Genomic DNA, 16,924 nt, shown 5'->3' with positions numbered 1-16,924 from the left:
GTTTGTTTGTTTCTCACCACAACATTATCATCACTACCATCATAACCGAGGTATACTTAGGATAGAACGGAGGAAAAATTGCAACAGACATCGAGTCCCAAGACAAATACAAACATATTTATTTAGTAAATATAAAATTTTACATCTTTAGCCTCCCGGCCAACAAGCTGAAAACAAATGCGTTTCGGAACCTGAAAATAGAGTTGAGTTTTTTAAGCATAAAGCTTATGGATTGTTCAATTCAATTCAAATATATTTCCTGATACCGTAATCTTGAAGATACTGCGATGTTTTAGAACAATCGTTATCAAACCTTTTTTCCCTGTCCACCATTCCATTTGTCCAGTACACAGTGATACACTCTCTTACACTTCAGTTTTCCAGAGCCTGTCGATTTGACTTCGCCGACATTTAATGCTCCCAGGCCTTGTGTTTCCTACGAAAGACATCATATTGGCCAAATGGCCAATAGATTATTCATGAAATCGAAGAAGTTAACACGTTTCTTGGGCAATAATAATAACATCCTTTGTGAACATGGGTATGCTTAAAGTAATCTAATTTGAGAATTACACACACTTAAATAAGCGAACCTTTGTTTTCCCGCCTTTGAAATGTTGAAGCGACGCTTACCTGAAGCAGTCTATCGCCAGCCTTAGCAAGAATCGCCTTGGATATGCCTCCTCTGAAGGGACTCTCAATATCGCTACTGACCGAGTTCACGATTACATCCACCTTTGAATGCAGAAAATGTGCAACATGAGGTCAGGGTTCAACACGTGCATGGGAATTGACTGCTACAACACTCGATGTAGACAATTCATCTTCAAAAAGAGCAAGGTGCATGGACGAGGAATCTTTAACTGAAAGTCTCTGTCACTATAGATTACAACACATTGAAATGTGAACAATGCATAATACATGCAATATTATATAGTATCGGTATATTGATGGCGCAAATACTGCGATGTAATTGGTCGAGACTTGAAAACAACCTTGCTATATTCGCAAATACAGCACGATTAGAAAAGGCACGAGTTTTTGACACGAGTTTTTGAAATGAACATGACGATTGTCACACACTTGTATATACCCCGAATGAGATGTTCAGAAATGCTGATTCGATGTCCTACTATCTAACAAGTATTTCAGAAGAGAAGAAAAGACCGTAAAAAAGCACAATTTTATACCTGTTCCGATGCAATGTCACCTTGCTTGACGACAAATCTTGTCCCATGCTTGTTCAGCGTGTTGTTTTTAGATGAAAGGGACGGAATTTTAATAGCTTTGGATGAAAACAATCCGTGGTCTTCTTTCCGTTCGTCAAAACGACCCTGCAGTCAAAAAGTAACAAAATTCACATATAACACAACCGCGTCCATACCGAAAAAATATTATGTTTAGCATCATGCAAAATTTGGAGACAGCCAAAGTGAATACAAGGTGGTAAAACAGGAGGCAATAAAATGCGACATATAACTATATAACTTATTAAATTTGCTATGAAAAGAACGCTCGAGATCATCAATTTATGTGTAGTCTCAGAACCTTACAGAAGACAACAATTTGTGGCCTTGGATGTCAACAAGACACAATTGCTTTGTCAGCATTTAATGTCACCTCACGTGTCATCATGACACAACCGAGTAAAATTACCTTGGTGTTGACTTTGATTGCGCAAGGTACTGTAGATTCAATACTCTTCGCCAAGTGTTTACCTTTCCCCTCTATGAAGAACTTACAGTGACCTGAATAAAGGAAGAGAAATGCATGCTATTGGTTTTCGCCGCACGGTGATTGAACTTTGTAATCTCAGCTTACTTTCTCACTCAAAATATTACTCTTCGGCACAAGCTATTCAGCTGCAAATACAGCCAAACGCGTTGTAAATCGGTCCTGTCATCGATTGCATACGAGGACGTGTCCATAAGAATATCGATGGTAATGAACTGTGATAACTCCATAGTTTTGTTCACTTACCAGTATCATTGTATCTCAAATCTCGTTTCTTTACTCGGCTCACTATTTGCTCCAGCTGCCTCTTAGCGTCACCGATGGCCTCTGGATTTCCCTCAAGGCTTATTCCTGAAGGCTGAAGCTTTATTGTGCCCTTCGACTGGTACAGCTTTCGTTTGATGTTGTCAATTTCACTTTCACTCTTGTGGGATTTTAGGTACCGCATGATGTTCTCGTCGACTTTCAGAAATGCCGATGTTTTCATGTTGGCTTGTATATACTCGTGGAGTTTCTTTTTGGCGGATTCCACATCAGGCTTGAAACCAGCAATGACCACGGCGTTGTCGTCTAGGTCGATTTTAACCAGGGAATTTCTTTGTAGATTCGCAACCAGACTCTTGAATTCGTCTTTCTCGAATACGGCACTGACATCACTTTTATTGCGAATTTCATCCGCTTTGAAGTCGTTCTCTATAATACCGATGATCACCTTGATCGTATTCGGTGACTTGGCATTGATGATGATTTCAGAGTCGACAACTTCTACCCCGGCTTCTACATTCTTATCTTTGATGCTCCGATATAGGCGACTTTTTCCCGCTTTGCCCTTCAGGAAAGCCCCGATACTTTTTGAAGGACTGTAACGCTTTTCTTGAAACCCGTTGAAAGTTTCATAGACATCGCACATTGGCAGGCTTAGGTCTTCTTGACAACCGGTGAAAACGACGCTGTTCGATTCCCAGTCTATCGAAATCTCGACTTCTCTATGCTTCGCACGTATGTTATCCAGCTGCGATCGAAGCATGTAAAGGCGGCTTTTATTCTGGTGCGAGATCTTAGAGGTCTGTTTACGAGATTCTCGTTCCATTTTCTCCAAGTGTGCCGTCGTGATCTGCTGCACCTTTGCCGTCGCCTTTTCCACGTCAGACGTTTTCCCTAAGAGTTGTATTTCATGTTTTGCGTCATCCTTCCTCATCTTCAGTATTTGTTGTGGGGTTTCTTCAAGATCATTGAGGACCGTCTGCCACAACTGCGGAACAACAGAAACGGTCTTCCGGCTGTACTTGCTGAGGTAACCCGCTAGAGTCGCCTGACTGTTTTCCTCCCACTCTTGATGCTTTCCTTTTCCGCCGATACTTTGACTGGCCGAAACGCGGATATTGTCTCCTCCGAAATGACGCACAACCGTAGCGTTAGCATCGGCCATGACGCCACTGAACTCATTCCTACGCTCGCTGTCTGCTTCGATGAACTGAATTAGCTCGGAGTCTACTGGCAGCGAGTATTCGGGCTTGTATCCTTCCTTTGCTGATGGCTGCTTTTTCTGGCGGGCTTTAGGCGCGGCCCCATTCCTAAAGGACTTTGGTTTAACCTGCGGCTTTTCTTCTGCCTCCATATCGTCGTTATCCTCGTCCACGGACGACTCTTCGGAGTCATCATCCACGCTGCCGTAGTAGGCTGAAGCAGAAAATTCTACCCCACTGAACTCGTGAGTCCGGTTCAGAACGCTGGCAACATCTGTGTTGGAAAGTATAAACCTGCTTAATTTAAGTGCCAGATACTCGGAAAAGAATTAGTTACAGTACAATCGCGAAAATAAGAATATAAGCTGGAGCAGTGTTAAGAGTACTGGGCAACTAATTTTGTTTAATTTAATTTATTGCAGCATTACTTTTCTGTGGAAGCTCATAATTATATGGAATATTTTGAACAGCGAAAAATATAAATTCTATGTCGTGTGAACGGGAAACTTCCTTTTTAGTGATCACGTGAAAAAAATTCTACTTAAATGAACGAAATGGTTTCTCGAGCTCACAGATTAATTTAGATTCACAAATTGTGCAATTCGGGCTGATGTAGTTTTTATCGACGTATCTTCCCACTGTCTTCATTGTTTACATGTAAGTAGGTCAAATATACAACATGCGTAATGAATGTCCATAGTTACCCGAAGAATTGCTAAATGTCACTTTAGCTGAACCCTTGTCGGGATTAATGGTTACACTCTCAACATCGCCGCCACCGCTTCGTTTCTTGTTCTCAAAGTACAGTTCCAACCAGTCCGGAGTAACGTTGTCTGGCAGGTCTGTGATCTCAACGGTACTTGTCTCGTTTAAAGAAAAGAGTTGTAATTTGGAACCGTCCAGCTTCTTCTTTTTGTCAGGTTGTCGGTTAAACTTTTCGACCACTCTCTTGACGTCTACATAAAACGGAGGACGAAACACTCACTATAAAACCACTTGTATTCATACCATGCTAATAATTCAGGTATCGTAGGAACCTATGTTTGTATCGTAGCTGGAATGCGCCTCGGGGACAGATATTCGGAGTCTCAAACTTTTACAATATTCTTATGACCTATCACTTTAAGGACTCAAATTAAAGCTTGTGAAGTAAATAATTTTTCATCGAATTGGTTCCGTGAAAATCGGGAATTTTATTTCCCCTTATAGAGATATTATCACAGGGATGGCAGCCATTTTGAATTTCAAATATTAGCAAATATCGAGAAATTTGTTTGTATTATAAAAAATCTACACGTTGGCCCCTGATTTTACCCTTGATTTTGAAAGAGAATGATTCAAAGTTTGCTTGAGGAAAGTTTCGGCAAAAGTTTAAGTCTTTCATTTTCAAGGCGCCAACTACCTGAATTCAAGTAGTTCTCACCGCTTGCATGGGGCTAATAACTGCAGAGAAGAGAGCAGTAACAAACATGGCGTAACTTGCCAAAATGTTTTAAAAATCAATAGCTCATGGTTTTCTCATCAATTGACGGAGTTGGCGTACCGATCTCGTCTTCAAACGTTACAATAGCCTTTCTCTTGTTTTCGTCTTTGTCGATGTAGAGGACGTCACATCCGGCCTTGTCTTTCAGGAAGAGTTCAAGACAGTCTTCGGTCGTGTTTACTGATATATTCTATGAGTAGTAAAGATGAGGTGTACATAAGTACTTTAAAATATTCGGGCATTTTACATGTAATGCTATTTTCTCAGTATCCACACACACTGATCAGCATTGCGAATTCTGATATATTAATCTTGTATTTCCGTTTTCAAATACTTCGTTTTCAGTATGGCAGCTGGAAACTATGAAATCTCATAGTGGACATTTTCCAGAGAAAAAAAGATTATCTTGTGCGCACCATATACATACCACAAAATCATTATAATCTACCAAATAAGCAGTCACAAGCTACACACGTTCACCGGCGCACCAAGCTTTAAGACAGCCGTCGACAGAACCAGAGTAAACGTCACGTGATTGACATGCGTGTTTTTTGCAGTGGGGAAGGGCAAGCATGTCTCGTCGACAGTCAATCACTGGATTGCTGGCTTGAAATGATAACAAAACTATGGCTGAATGATCCATGTGTTTCTTCACGTAATTTCACCCGTTAACGGGCGTCACTAATAATTTATTTCGGCTGAGGATAACAATTACTGTACAGCGGTATCCCAGACTGAGATTGTGTACGATTGATTGTCAAGGCTCTTTGTGAAAACATGTCACTAACGGACAATTTTAACATTTTCACCATCATGGTTAAACCTACATTGTTATCAATGGTAAATGTGGACCTGTTCTTTACCTGAACAGGTAAAGAACATTATAACTATGCGAGGCAAATCCATCGCGTAGCCTTGTCGCTAGACTTGGTTCAAGTCGGTGAATTTAAAAAAAAAAAAATCATTTATAATAGTTTCTCTTGTGTCTCTCCTATTTCGTACAAACCTATCCGGAATTTGGCAGCTCACGCCAGGTTTTCCCAGCGATTGAATGCGTCACATTTGAGAGTCTGCGCAATAGTGACTTAGTTTCTGCCGGACCGGGTGAAACTCCGCTGTGTTCACTCCACTCATCGCGTCCACTCACGCGCGCGTTTCACATGAAAGCAGAATACAAATCATTGCGTTCACTCCACTCAAACATTCACAAATCACAGACTTGAACCAAGTCTACCTTGTCGCCAATACACTTGTTCTTTGATGCAAACCCAACAGATTATTTCTATTCAGAACTCGTGCCATTTTTCCGTGTGTTCAAAATCATCGATCACGGCTCAACTGAAACTCATTTCCATATGGGCTCTGGACTGAATATTCGTCATTGAAATGTAACGATTCAGACTCACCTTGACCAGTAACCGTGTGTTGTCGATTTCCCTTCTTTCACATAACTTAACTTTGAGTTTATGACCTTCAAGGACATGTGACCTTCCAACAACTCTGTTAGCAACTGAAACAATAAATCATAATTTATCGGACACAATGCCCCACAAAAAACGGGTATATTGATCATAATCATTATTGTGACAATTATCTAAAAATATGTTCTGCTCTAGTGGAATGGTATTTTGCTGAATTTTTATATGCATATGTTTGAGAAATAATTGGAAAAAATCAAATCGAAACCAATGTCAGTGGAAATGTCCGGACATCGGGAGTGTGACACCCACGAATTGCAGACTTCCATCTAAACAAGTGGTGTTATCGTTGCGCCTTGCTAGGACACGCAAGTTGCAAACTTGGTTGGGTTGGGGTGGATGGGGTTCCCACTGCATTCTTTGAGACCCCCTTCCCAATCCTCAGTCCGTACAGCCGATATTTTTCACCCTCTTCTGCTCTGCCATTGCATTGTGCTTCAAGTTACTTCTCATTTCAGCATCGAACAAATTTGGTCCGTCACTGCAAAACAATCAACTTTACGTCGTCCCCTAACGTTTGAATGTGTTTATTTCTCTCCGTTCTGTGTTCATCTGCAGCTCTGCGTGACAGGGGTGTGTATTACCGGCTATATATCTCCCTGTGGTGGGAGGCCTATGGCCAGTGACAAACAGCCCTGCCATGCAGAGCTAGCTATGTTCATGTGTAGATTAAGTTATTTGTCTAACGCTAGAGTCTCCACTTGAGTCATCAGCACATACTTCTTTCATTTTTCCTTATACGGCTTTGTTATGGGGAAACACCGACGTTTCGAAGAATTGAATAAACTTTCGTTTTGTCAAGGTGTATGTACCGTCTTTCCGCGAAGTATGTTACCTGATTTTAAAGCAATGTCGGTACAAACTGAATGGTGAACTTTGAGCTACTTCTATGCAAGAGCGTCGATTCCGTGCAATGTATTGCACCGATATCTTGGGATGGGCTCCACACCTGAATTCAGTGCCTTACCTGTTTGATCTTCAAATGTGATGAAGAATCGGTTTCCTTTTTCGGTGATATTCGTAACGTCACCTCCACCTGATCGTTTCTTATTTTCGAAGTACAGGTTTAATGTTTCAATGCTTGAGCTACAGTTTGTAACTTCTATAGTTGCGTCTTCCTCTCCGTGTGCGGCAGTGGCCATGTTGTGTACAGGGGGCTTCACAAACTCTGCGTCTCGTCTCAGAAATGCGGCGTGTACTGTAATCGTCGAATGTGTGTGTCGTTAGCTGTATCTGTCTTACGACCGACGGAACCGAGTGGCAGATAGGCCTAATTGTCAAGCCAACCGTACACTGCAAAAATCAACGAACATATTTTACGCCTGCAGTCTCGGCCCGGAAGTTCCACAGTCAATTGCTTCTCGTTCGGGACAAACTGCCTCTAAGGCTGTGTGCCCGTACTGTACTATGCGCATTGCACTGAGTCACTGTGATACCGTCAAAGCCCGATATAGCGCAAGGGGGAAAACCGTTGCGTATATTCATCGCATGCACAGCGCCCTCAATGAAGTGGATTATTTGTAATAAAAAGCCTAAATAATCATTTTGTTTAAAAAAGCTTATAATTTTTTTACTTTATTTTCTTTTACTGTTGAATTGATCCGAGATGAACGTAAACTCTCATCTTGTTTGAGCAAATAATAATAATGATGAGAGTGTAACAAGTTGACCTAATTTCGTCACTTGTTTGTCTCATGCATAGTCATGATTTCGTGGAAAATCCCACATTATGAGCGATCATTAGGGCAGGCGGCAATGCTGTATAGTTGCGCTGAACGCCCGTTCGAAAGTGCATGTACTGCCCGAGTTCTAACACCTGCTTAGTATGCGCTATATGCCTCCACGCCTTTGAAACAAAAGAGACGGTATAATCAACAAAATATCAATTTAGCAGGTAAGCAAATCGATTTGTAGTTTCGATTTTACGTGCCGCTTGCTCAGCCACAGAAACATACGTAGGGGCCTACCAAAGGCATAGCCACAGCCCGTCTATTCATTGTGACATAGCGCACGTTGCGTTCGAACACAGGCTGTAGGCCCTGTGTCTGCGATTGGTTCTGCTCAGTCTGAAGAATGAAATAGGCTTGATGACTTAGCTCTGTCCGACTCGTAGTTTTGCTTGACATATCACGTCCTTGCTCCGTGCCATGCCGGTCCTCTGCGAGGACTAATCACTGTGGACATACAGAACTCACCCAAGGATACCGACAATACAACATGTCTTGAGTTTCACAAGCGAAGTCACGTCAGTTCTTCCGACGTTCTGATACGTAGACTATCCCCAGAACGTCGGAACGTAAGTTAACAAAAACTCTGCACCATTAAAACTACCCAGTTCACAAAGCGCCCGTGGTTTGCGACGATTTAAACAGCTCCCTAGTTTTATAATCGCATAATTTTATCGTGAATTTCTGTTGTCAATACATTAGAATATAGATTGTAAACTAAATGTCACTTCATACGCGCCACACACAATGACCTATAACCCCAAACGTCAGTCAACTTCCCCAGGCGTTCATGATGATGTTTGTTGAGCTGTTTCGATTGTCAAACTCTAGACTGCATTCAAATCGGATTCGGTTTGAGGTAGAATACTAGAATGCACCTCGGGGACAGATATTTGGACTCTCAAATTTTTACAGTTCTTTTTCTGATCTACCGCTTGTGGGGACTTAATGTTAAAATTCTCGGCATAAGAAAAATTCCCCGTCTTAGGTCTTCGAACGAGTCGAAAATTTCATTTTCCCCATAGTTAACACAGGATGGCGGCCATTTTGAAATTTCAAATATTTTGTTTCTCTAGAACCAAACTTTGCACGGTGACGCCTGATTTTAATATTGACTGGTAAGATAATGGTTGAAAGTTATGTGTCGAGTAAAGTTGGAGTAAAAGTTTAAGCGATTTACTTTTTAGGCACGCACTACCATAACACAGGAAAAAGTGGCCATTTTGAAATTTAAACATAGGTAAAGTAGGGATAATTGAAGAAGATAAAAACTTGAAGGTGATTTGTTTCTCTAATTACTTTTGCACTGTGACTCTTGATTTCATTCCTGATTATGTAAGAAAATGGTTAAAGTTTGCCTGACGAAATATGGAACAAAAAGCTTCAAATTTCCCATTTGGCAGCGTGTGCTTGCAATAGTGTATCAATGATAGAACCGAAGCGACGTACTTATGCAAACTAATCGTAAGATCTTTGGGAGATGTGAAAGAGAAAGTATAGATGGCATGACGGCGACAGTGACAACAATAATCACGGATTTTAAGCGGGTGGCCACTTTTTAAAAACAGCGCCCTCGCATGGGCATTTTTAATACCAAGGAACGCCTCTTTGACCATATATGGGTATATTTAGATTACAGGTGACTGTATCCCTTTAACCTGCACTTATCAATGTATCGAAACTTAAAGACTATGAATCGCAAGTGAGTTACACATTCCAGTATAGTTTTGATATGAACGCCAACTTGATGAAGGATGACGGGAGTTTTCCCGTGCGTGAGGTTTTCACTGTAAACAATACGTAGGGAAATTGTTATTTCACGTTCGTTATTGTGCTGAGCCTCACAACCACTGGATCGAATCTGTGTCTTTCATGTCAACATTTACTTCCAGAGATCTCCACTGACCAACGGGCTGAATAAGATGGACCTTGACGTGGGGACGACAGGTCAGTTGGTGCTACTTTATGACTTCGGCGGTTGGAAAGCGTCGATTATAGAAGGGTACCTGAGAAAACGATCAATAGGAGGGTGCGACATCGCTAAAGCAAATGATGAAAAAACTATCCTTCTAAAATTCAAGAAGGTCTCTGGTAAGTTATCATTCGTAACTTTTATAAAATGAAGTTACTTTATTTGTCACATTTATGGAGAACAATGATCGCAAATTTCAAGGTATTGTTGATCGATATTTACTAAATTTATGATGACCAGTACTTACACAAACATCACCAGTTTCAGAAATGAGAAATAACCCTTTGACCCGATCGGATTGCAAACACTATCACGCATTTTCAACCAAAACTTCTGTGCATAATTCATTCTTTCGTTCCAGATGCCGAAACTTTCGTAAAAGAAATTCACGGTATATCGTTCAAGAGCGACTTATGCGATAAGGTATTTGAACACTGCTCAGATAGAATAAGAACACCTATAGTTAGTCATTGGGAGCATTGCATCGGCAAAGATTTTTTTACATGTGATTTTCATGTGGAACACGTACGGCGTTAGAGGACTGGGGGATTTCCATTTCCATAAAAATAACATGGATGTGAAAGTTTAATGAAGTGGGAAGTGTAGAGATGAAAAGTAATTATATAATTCGGAGTGATTCATGCGTTTTGGGGAAACTCACATGCGAAGATTGATTAAAGGTAGGGGGTCGGAACTGCGCCGAAAGGTCGGGAAACATACGACCCAGTAAAAACTATCATGCAAGGTACTTTGGCAATTGTTAAAAGTTGAAACATGTTTGTCGTAATGTACATCGAAATATTTCGCTATGCTATGTTGACGCGTTGCACTCAGATATCGTGCATGATATACATAGTTTGTGATTCATCGTCATTTTGTTAGTTCTTAATTTTAAGGCAGAATGTGTCTCGGGGCAGATATTTGGACTTTTGAAGTTTAACAACTCTTTTCTAATCCACCACTCTACTACGTATTTTTATCCATAAATCATATTTTGACGATTTTAATATTTTGTTACTTAGAAATGAAATACAAAATCCCGACTTTGGCTTCGGACGTATGAAATTTTGATTTGCCTGGCCATATTACTCTGAAGTATAAGATGCTGAAACACACACATAGTGAAGTAGACTAAAAAAGGCGGCCATATGGTCTAAGAATGTTACAGGGAACCTGGGTGTGATTATATGGGAAGGGGGTGTCTTAATATGCTGATAATAGAGCTACAATCATGGGGGACTAAAAGATGTGTATAGATGCAAAACCAGTTTCCTTCCCAGTTTGTTTGAACCTACAGTAACCCCCCTTATGTGTGTTATTATGTTATATCTGTTCTACGATAAAAATGCTGTTAAATTTATTTTCCCTCTTCTAGCTTAAATTGGAGAGAGAAGGTATTTTACAACAATACCGAAACAGATTCAGCCCACTTTCGGGATCTACAAAGGAGGTAACTGAAACGTCAACATCCCATGCTATGAACTTTGATAAGTCATTCACAGCTGGCATTCCTGACTGTCGGGGTAATCCCAGCGATTTAAGATTATCCTACAAAACAAGTGGTGGCATAACCGTAACAATATCAGAAGGCGACATAACCAAAGAAAAGGTGGATGTTATAGTGAGCTCGACAGACAGAGACTTGCAGAACAAGGGAGGTGCCGCAAAAGCTATCGCCAACGCTGGAGGGCCTGAACTGAAGAGAGAATGTCAAAAACCGTCAAAATCTCGCGAACTCACAAACAGCGGGATCTGCCATACGAGTTCTGGCAACCTACCCTGTAAAGACGTGGTTCATGTCGTTGCACCGATGACCCAAAGAGGTACATCCACGCGGAGTCGAAGGCCTGACAAAGAGGACACACGGAGAGAACTGTACAAATTACTGAAGAAGACTCTCGAGTATACCGCTGATAGAGTCAAAGCTTCGTCAGTTGCACTACCGGCTATAGGAACAGGTGAGTGAGCAGTGCACGTGAGCACGTGTTGGGCAGGGGCTATGTAGTCAGCGTTGATGAAACAAAGGAATATGCACATATAGTTGCGTTTGTAGTATTTTTGGGTGCCTTTCACTGATAAAGAATCATAGATGATCTGCCCTAAAGTGCTGAGTACGTCACTCTGAAAAAGAAATGTCAAATTTAAGCACTTGGTCCCTTCAAATTTCGCCCTCCTTCCTTTAAAGCTCCATTGCCAGTAACCTTGATGTAGTATACGGTAGGTATTATGACTGTTTTGCAAAATGTGTATTCTTATTTCGCTTGAAAAGACATATCGAAATGCCTTGAATTTGTCAGCGCGAGCTATAAAATGTACGTGGAAAGGTCCTATGCTACCGTTTTGTAGTCCGGACACTGCAGAAATTTGGCTGATGTGAAGCGTCTCGGAAACTTGAAGCTTATTGATTGACGGACAATCATTAATAGAGATAGAGCTTTCAAAACAACCGATCAGCTCCAAGCCTCCAAGATAATGTACAGTCTATTATATTTTAAAAGACCCAGTCAGCTATAATCTTGCGAGCCGTTGCGCAGAGGCCCAAATAATTCATCATTATCCTGATCACAGTGCGCTGATAGGCAATACTGCCAGTGGTATTTTGAGTCGAGAAACGTTACCTTATTTTACGAAAATATTAAGTTGCAGGTAATGTTCCTTTAATTCGAATCGAATATTGTTTACGTTCATATTTCATAGTGATTTCGATATGGTACCGACATTGAGCTTCGAACGATCGGCTCATTGTAAAAATCTTACGTGTAGAAGTTAATGTTAAGGTAAAGAAACTGCCACTAGCATTGTATTAACTTGATTCAATATTGTTGTTTCATCACATTCCCTTCAGGCACTCACGGAATACCAGTGCCAACTTGCGCAGAGGCTTTCCGCAAAGCCATCCGTGAGTTTTCCGAAGAAAGCACAACGAGGTCGAGGTCTCTGCGCCAGATCAAACTGGTGAATATCGAACCGAGCACCGTCAAGTCGTTCATCGAGGTGTTTGTGGAGGATGCCAGTAGGGAGAGTCATCCGCAAACGTACGACACTAGGCCAAAGGTCAACAGGCAGTCTTCGGGATCCTACTCGTACGAATACGATGATGATGATAATGAAAACTTCAGCCTGCTTTCACTGTCAAACGATGGCATCGCCGTTCCCAGCGGCAAAGGGGATTGCGATATATGCATCGACAGCGACGTACGTCTTCGGAAGATGCAATGCTGCCAGAAAACCATGTGCGACGACTGTTTCGAGCGCCACTTCAAGACTGACCCAAAGTGTCCCTATTGTGCCAAAGCCGTGGCGAAAGTGAAAGGCAACCAACCGCGAGGTAAGATGGATCATTGGACAGACAAGTTCCATGACCTGCCAGGTTACAAAGGAGACGGAACCATAATTGTAAATTATGACTTCCCTGACGGCAAACAAAAGGTGAGAGAAGGAGAATTCGTCCATTCATGTTACGTATTGTAAAAAAACCACTCTAAATTGACACGGAGAAAAGGGCAATATCATTTCTCAATATTGATCATAAGGTAGTACGTGCCTTGAGCTCATAAATGTTTTCAGGTTGTTCGTCGTTCTTGCTGAAGGAAACCCTAATCAACACACTGTCAAAATCAAGAGTAAGGGTGCATAGTAGATAATCTCGTCATATTTTTACCTCTCGTTGAAAGGCATATTCTACGATGACCGAAAGAGAAAGCGCACTGACCGATTGTCCTTGAAGCAACAAAGAGCTCATTTTCAGCAAGAATAGTGATGGAAATCAAGCCTTTCACTGTAACAGTTTTAGTGCAGTTTAACCCGCACGCGCCAAATGTGGATTGTACCGCATTTTGATACGAATTTTCACTATTTAACACAAGAGCTTCTTTTTGTATAAGTGCTAATAAAAAAACAATACACTCATGACAGCTGCTGTTTAGATTTTACAACATCGTTGGGTATCACGACGAAAAAAGTCTACAGTCATTTCCCCTATAACCTAGCCAAAAATTCACCAAATAGAAATAAAGAAAGGAATAAAAATAAAACTTTACTTTATTTTATCATAGGATAATCATCCAAATCCTGGCCAGCCGTACACTGGTTGCAGGAGAAAGGCATATTTACCAGCAAACGAGGAGGGCCAAGAAGTTCTCGAACTTCTGAAGAGGGCTTTCAAGGAAAAGGTTCTGTTCACAATCGGCCGCTCTATGACGAGGGGGAAGGAGAACATGGTTGTCTGGAACGACATTCACCAGAAAACGAGCAAAACTGGCGGCACTGCGAAGTAAGTCAATAAATAGAGTTGCACACTTCCACATATTCCATTTAATGGTGTGAGTACATACAATTTCAAACTTGTGCCCAAACTTTCACGAAATACACTTTAAAAACTATTTTCTTTCATAATTAAGAATAAAATCAGGGAGTCACCGCACAAAGTTTTAGATTTAAGTGAAATATTACAACGACGACAAAATCACTAATATTTGAAATGTCAATGGCTATTATAAGGTGTGCTACTTCTATATCGGTAACATTTAAATTCTTGGTACATTGTATATCACAATAACAGGACTACAAAAACTTCCTTTACTACACGAGTTTCGAAAAGATACTACACCAGCAGCAGATCAGCAAAGCATTATGGTAAAAATTTGAGAGTACAAATGATCTATTCTCGATGTGCATTCTCCTTCAGCATATATTTTATCTCTTCTTTTTATCAAATGTAGAAGTACCGACGCAAATCCCCTTCTCCTTAACCGTGTCATGTCACATACCTATTTTGAACTTGTCTAAAGGAATTATCGTGTACTTGATCCGAAAACCGAACAAAATGTATTGCATATGCCAATGTTGTAATTCAGAATGACGTAAAATGCTATTAAGTTTGGATGCAAAACTAGTCGACTAGACTACTTGATTGCTGCAAACTGTAAACTAAAACCCTAAAGTGTTTTGTTTTTACATTACAGCTATGGGTATCCCGATCCCACATACCTCTCTCGAGTCAAAGAAGAGTTGGCAGCCAAGGGGATAAAATAATACCAAACACCGTCAAACTTATTCTGAAATACTACATGTACTTCACGCGATCAATATTTCTTCATGATAGAATTTAATGCTACAATTTTGATACGTGAGACAAGTACACTTTAGTTCATAGTGCCCCCCTAGAGACAAGTTTTTGTCAGTTAACATTACTGTAGGTGTTGCGTGCCAGTGTTACCATCAATAACCCCTTCTGTGCAGCAAATCTTGATCAAATATCTGACGTTCATTGTACGTATAGACTTTCAAATTTATCTTGATTGCAATTTTAAGGTAAATGTACATTTGTGATCTAAGAGTATTTTATTCTAATGCTTAATTTGGAAAATATGTGGCATTAGTAATTCTGTATAACCGACTCATTATGAATTTTACAAATGCCACCAGACGTGAGCAAGGCGATGGGATAGTTATTTTTTACTTATGTCTACTTAGAATCATTGAAAAATCGAATACTTAGGAGTGACAATAGCATGGCCATTAAGCGGCGTTTTCACTATTAAGAATTTTTTTTAAAAAAGACGTACATGTATTTTTCTTCTCCTTCCTTGAAGTACGTCGAAGCATGGTTTCCAACATGCCGTGTTGTTATTGCCTAATGAAATCTTGTCCTGATGACAATTCATTTTACACTGGACACATGCACACAGATCATGGAGACGACAAATACAAATGGTTGCTTTCTGCACACTGTTCATAACGACTTTCGAACAAATTATAGAGGAACGTCACGCAGGTTTTCCTAATTGTACAACCCATTCTGTTTGCGTTGACTTTGTTGGCGATGTTGCTGGGCGGTGCCGGACAGTCAACAGACTGATATCAGTGTTGCATGTTGGTGAGGCCATGGAGATATGCTACATAAAAGATTTTAGCTTAGTCATGAGAGATTTTGGAGTTTAAGAATGAACACGATTGGAACTAATTTGGGGTAATTGGATCTTTATATTTTTCAAATTTCTCAAATGTGTTAGGTGCCCTATAGCTGAATGTTGCAATATTACAAATTAATAATCAAAAGAAGTGTGTAACTTAAAAAGAAAAGCAGATGACGTTACATTTGCAGACTAAATCAACATTACTTCACCATCCCATTATCCCAAATTAGCTCAAATCAAGTTAATGGCAAAGTCTTGACGAAGTTGTGATAGAAACTACCGAGAAAACCATAGAAGCATATCATGTTCTTGAACGTTCTGATGTATTTTGCAATGGCTTGCTGTCATTTTGATTAATATCATTAGCCACACTATAAAATTAGGATTTTTGAAGTTTCTTCCAGAACGGGGAAGTTTTTTATTTATTTATTTTTATACGTTTCAGCACAAATGATCCAAAACATTTTAATCAGTACAATAAACAAATTTTCAAAGATCCTGCTCTAGTACCGTGACCGTTTACAGTCTATACAAACTTGTGACCATAGAGTACATGTTAGAAATAAAACTTGAAAAGAATAAGTACTCACTTCCCTGTTGCATTATTTTACCAACTTTTAATGGTTTTCTTGGTCTGAAATGTAATTTCATCAAGTACATGTACAAGTTGTACCCTTCTAAGCCGTGCGAATCCCCATTAGAAAACTTTCACAGACACCATTACTAATAGTGCATCTGTGACATCGCTTTTAAATACGGCTCGGTGCAGACATCTTTCAATTTATAGTCGCTCATATCCGATCGATCCAGCCATTTCATGTACCATCGTCGATTTACTAGCATGAATTATGAAGGATGCATTTATGTTCGAACGAATAGTGCAGTTGATGCGAAAAAATGCTGTGTTCATTCTCATTTACATGCGTGATCAAAAACCCTACAAAAACACAAACAAAAAATGACTGAATCACTAATTCATATACTGAAAACCCATCTGATAGACGTTCAGTGGCAGTATTCTGCGGAAGAAGTACGAAGGGCAAGTTATGTTGTGAGGGCATTCAAGCCAAAAAAAGACTATCTACTTGATAGTATAATAACTCTATGCAATGTCAATATATTAAGGCCGAGTTACACGAGGCAACT

General features: G+C 40.3%; 2 protein-coding genes across 5 annotated transcripts in view; one reads left to right on the top strand and one right to left on the bottom strand.

Annotated features, from left to right (window-relative positions):
- Positions 1–7,592, bottom strand: part of LOC139147824 (protein mono-ADP-ribosyltransferase PARP14-like) — a 33,157-nt gene extending 25,565 nt beyond the window's left edge. For all 3 annotated transcript variants that reach the window (XM_070719033.1, XM_070719034.1, XM_070719035.1), the window contains exons 1-9: positions 7,129–7,592; positions 6,090–6,193; positions 4,744–4,873; positions 3,905–4,156; positions 1,981–3,474; positions 1,657–1,748; positions 1,191–1,334; positions 634–735; positions 314–436 (exon numbers count right to left, since the gene is read on the bottom strand). In XM_070719033.1, the coding sequence (XP_070575134.1) occupies positions 314–436; positions 634–735; positions 1,191–1,334; positions 1,657–1,748; positions 1,981–3,474; positions 3,905–4,156; positions 4,744–4,873; positions 6,090–6,193; positions 7,129–7,303 (2,616 nt within the window). In that variant the 5' untranslated portion in view covers positions 7,304–7,592. The remainder of the gene's footprint in view (positions 1–313; positions 437–633; positions 736–1,190; positions 1,335–1,656; positions 1,749–1,980; positions 3,475–3,904; positions 4,157–4,743; positions 4,874–6,089; positions 6,194–7,128) is intronic.
- A 281-nt stretch (positions 7,593–7,873) lies between these two features.
- LOC139147822 (uncharacterized) lies at positions 7,874–16,360 on the top strand. Of its 2 annotated transcripts, XM_070719031.1 has the most exons (7): positions 7,874–8,055; positions 9,781–9,979; positions 10,222–10,283; positions 11,236–11,818; positions 12,706–13,289; positions 13,916–14,133; positions 14,825–16,360. In XM_070719031.1, the coding sequence occupies exons 2-7, from the start codon at positions 9,811–9,813 to the stop codon at positions 14,892–14,894; spliced, it is 1,686 nt and encodes a 561-aa protein (XP_070575132.1). In that variant the 5' UTR covers positions 7,874–8,055; positions 9,781–9,810; the 3' UTR covers positions 14,895–16,360. The 2 variants fall into 2 exon arrangements, with proteins under 2 accessions (XP_070575132.1, XP_070575133.1); XM_070719032.1 differs by lacking the exons at positions 7,874–8,055; positions 10,222–10,283 and having other exon boundaries at positions 9,843–9,979.
- The last annotated feature ends 564 nt before the right edge of the window (positions 16,361–16,924 follow it).

This window comes from Ptychodera flava, chromosome 13, assembly GCF_041260155.1.
Source record: "Ptychodera flava strain L36383 chromosome 13, AS_Pfla_20210202, whole genome shotgun sequence".
In the NCBI taxonomy this organism is placed as follows: Eukaryota; Metazoa; Hemichordata; class Enteropneusta; family Ptychoderidae; genus Ptychodera; species Ptychodera flava.
The sequence above is the reverse complement of the archived record's forward strand: the minus strand, read 5'-3'. Positions and strand labels throughout refer to the sequence as shown.

Coding starts and splice junctions, on each gene's coding strand:
- LOC139147822 (XM_070719031.1), top strand. CDS start 9,811: ATGGACCTTGACGTGGGGACGACAGGTCAGTTGGTGCTACTTTATGAC. Junction 10,284..11,235: donor AGAGCGACTTATGCGATAAG/GTATTTGAACAC, acceptor TCCCTCTTCTAG/CTTAAATTGGAGAGAGAAGG. Junction 11,819..12,705: donor ACTACCGGCTATAGGAACAG/GTGAGTGAGCAG, acceptor CATTCCCTTCAG/GCACTCACGGAATACCAGTG.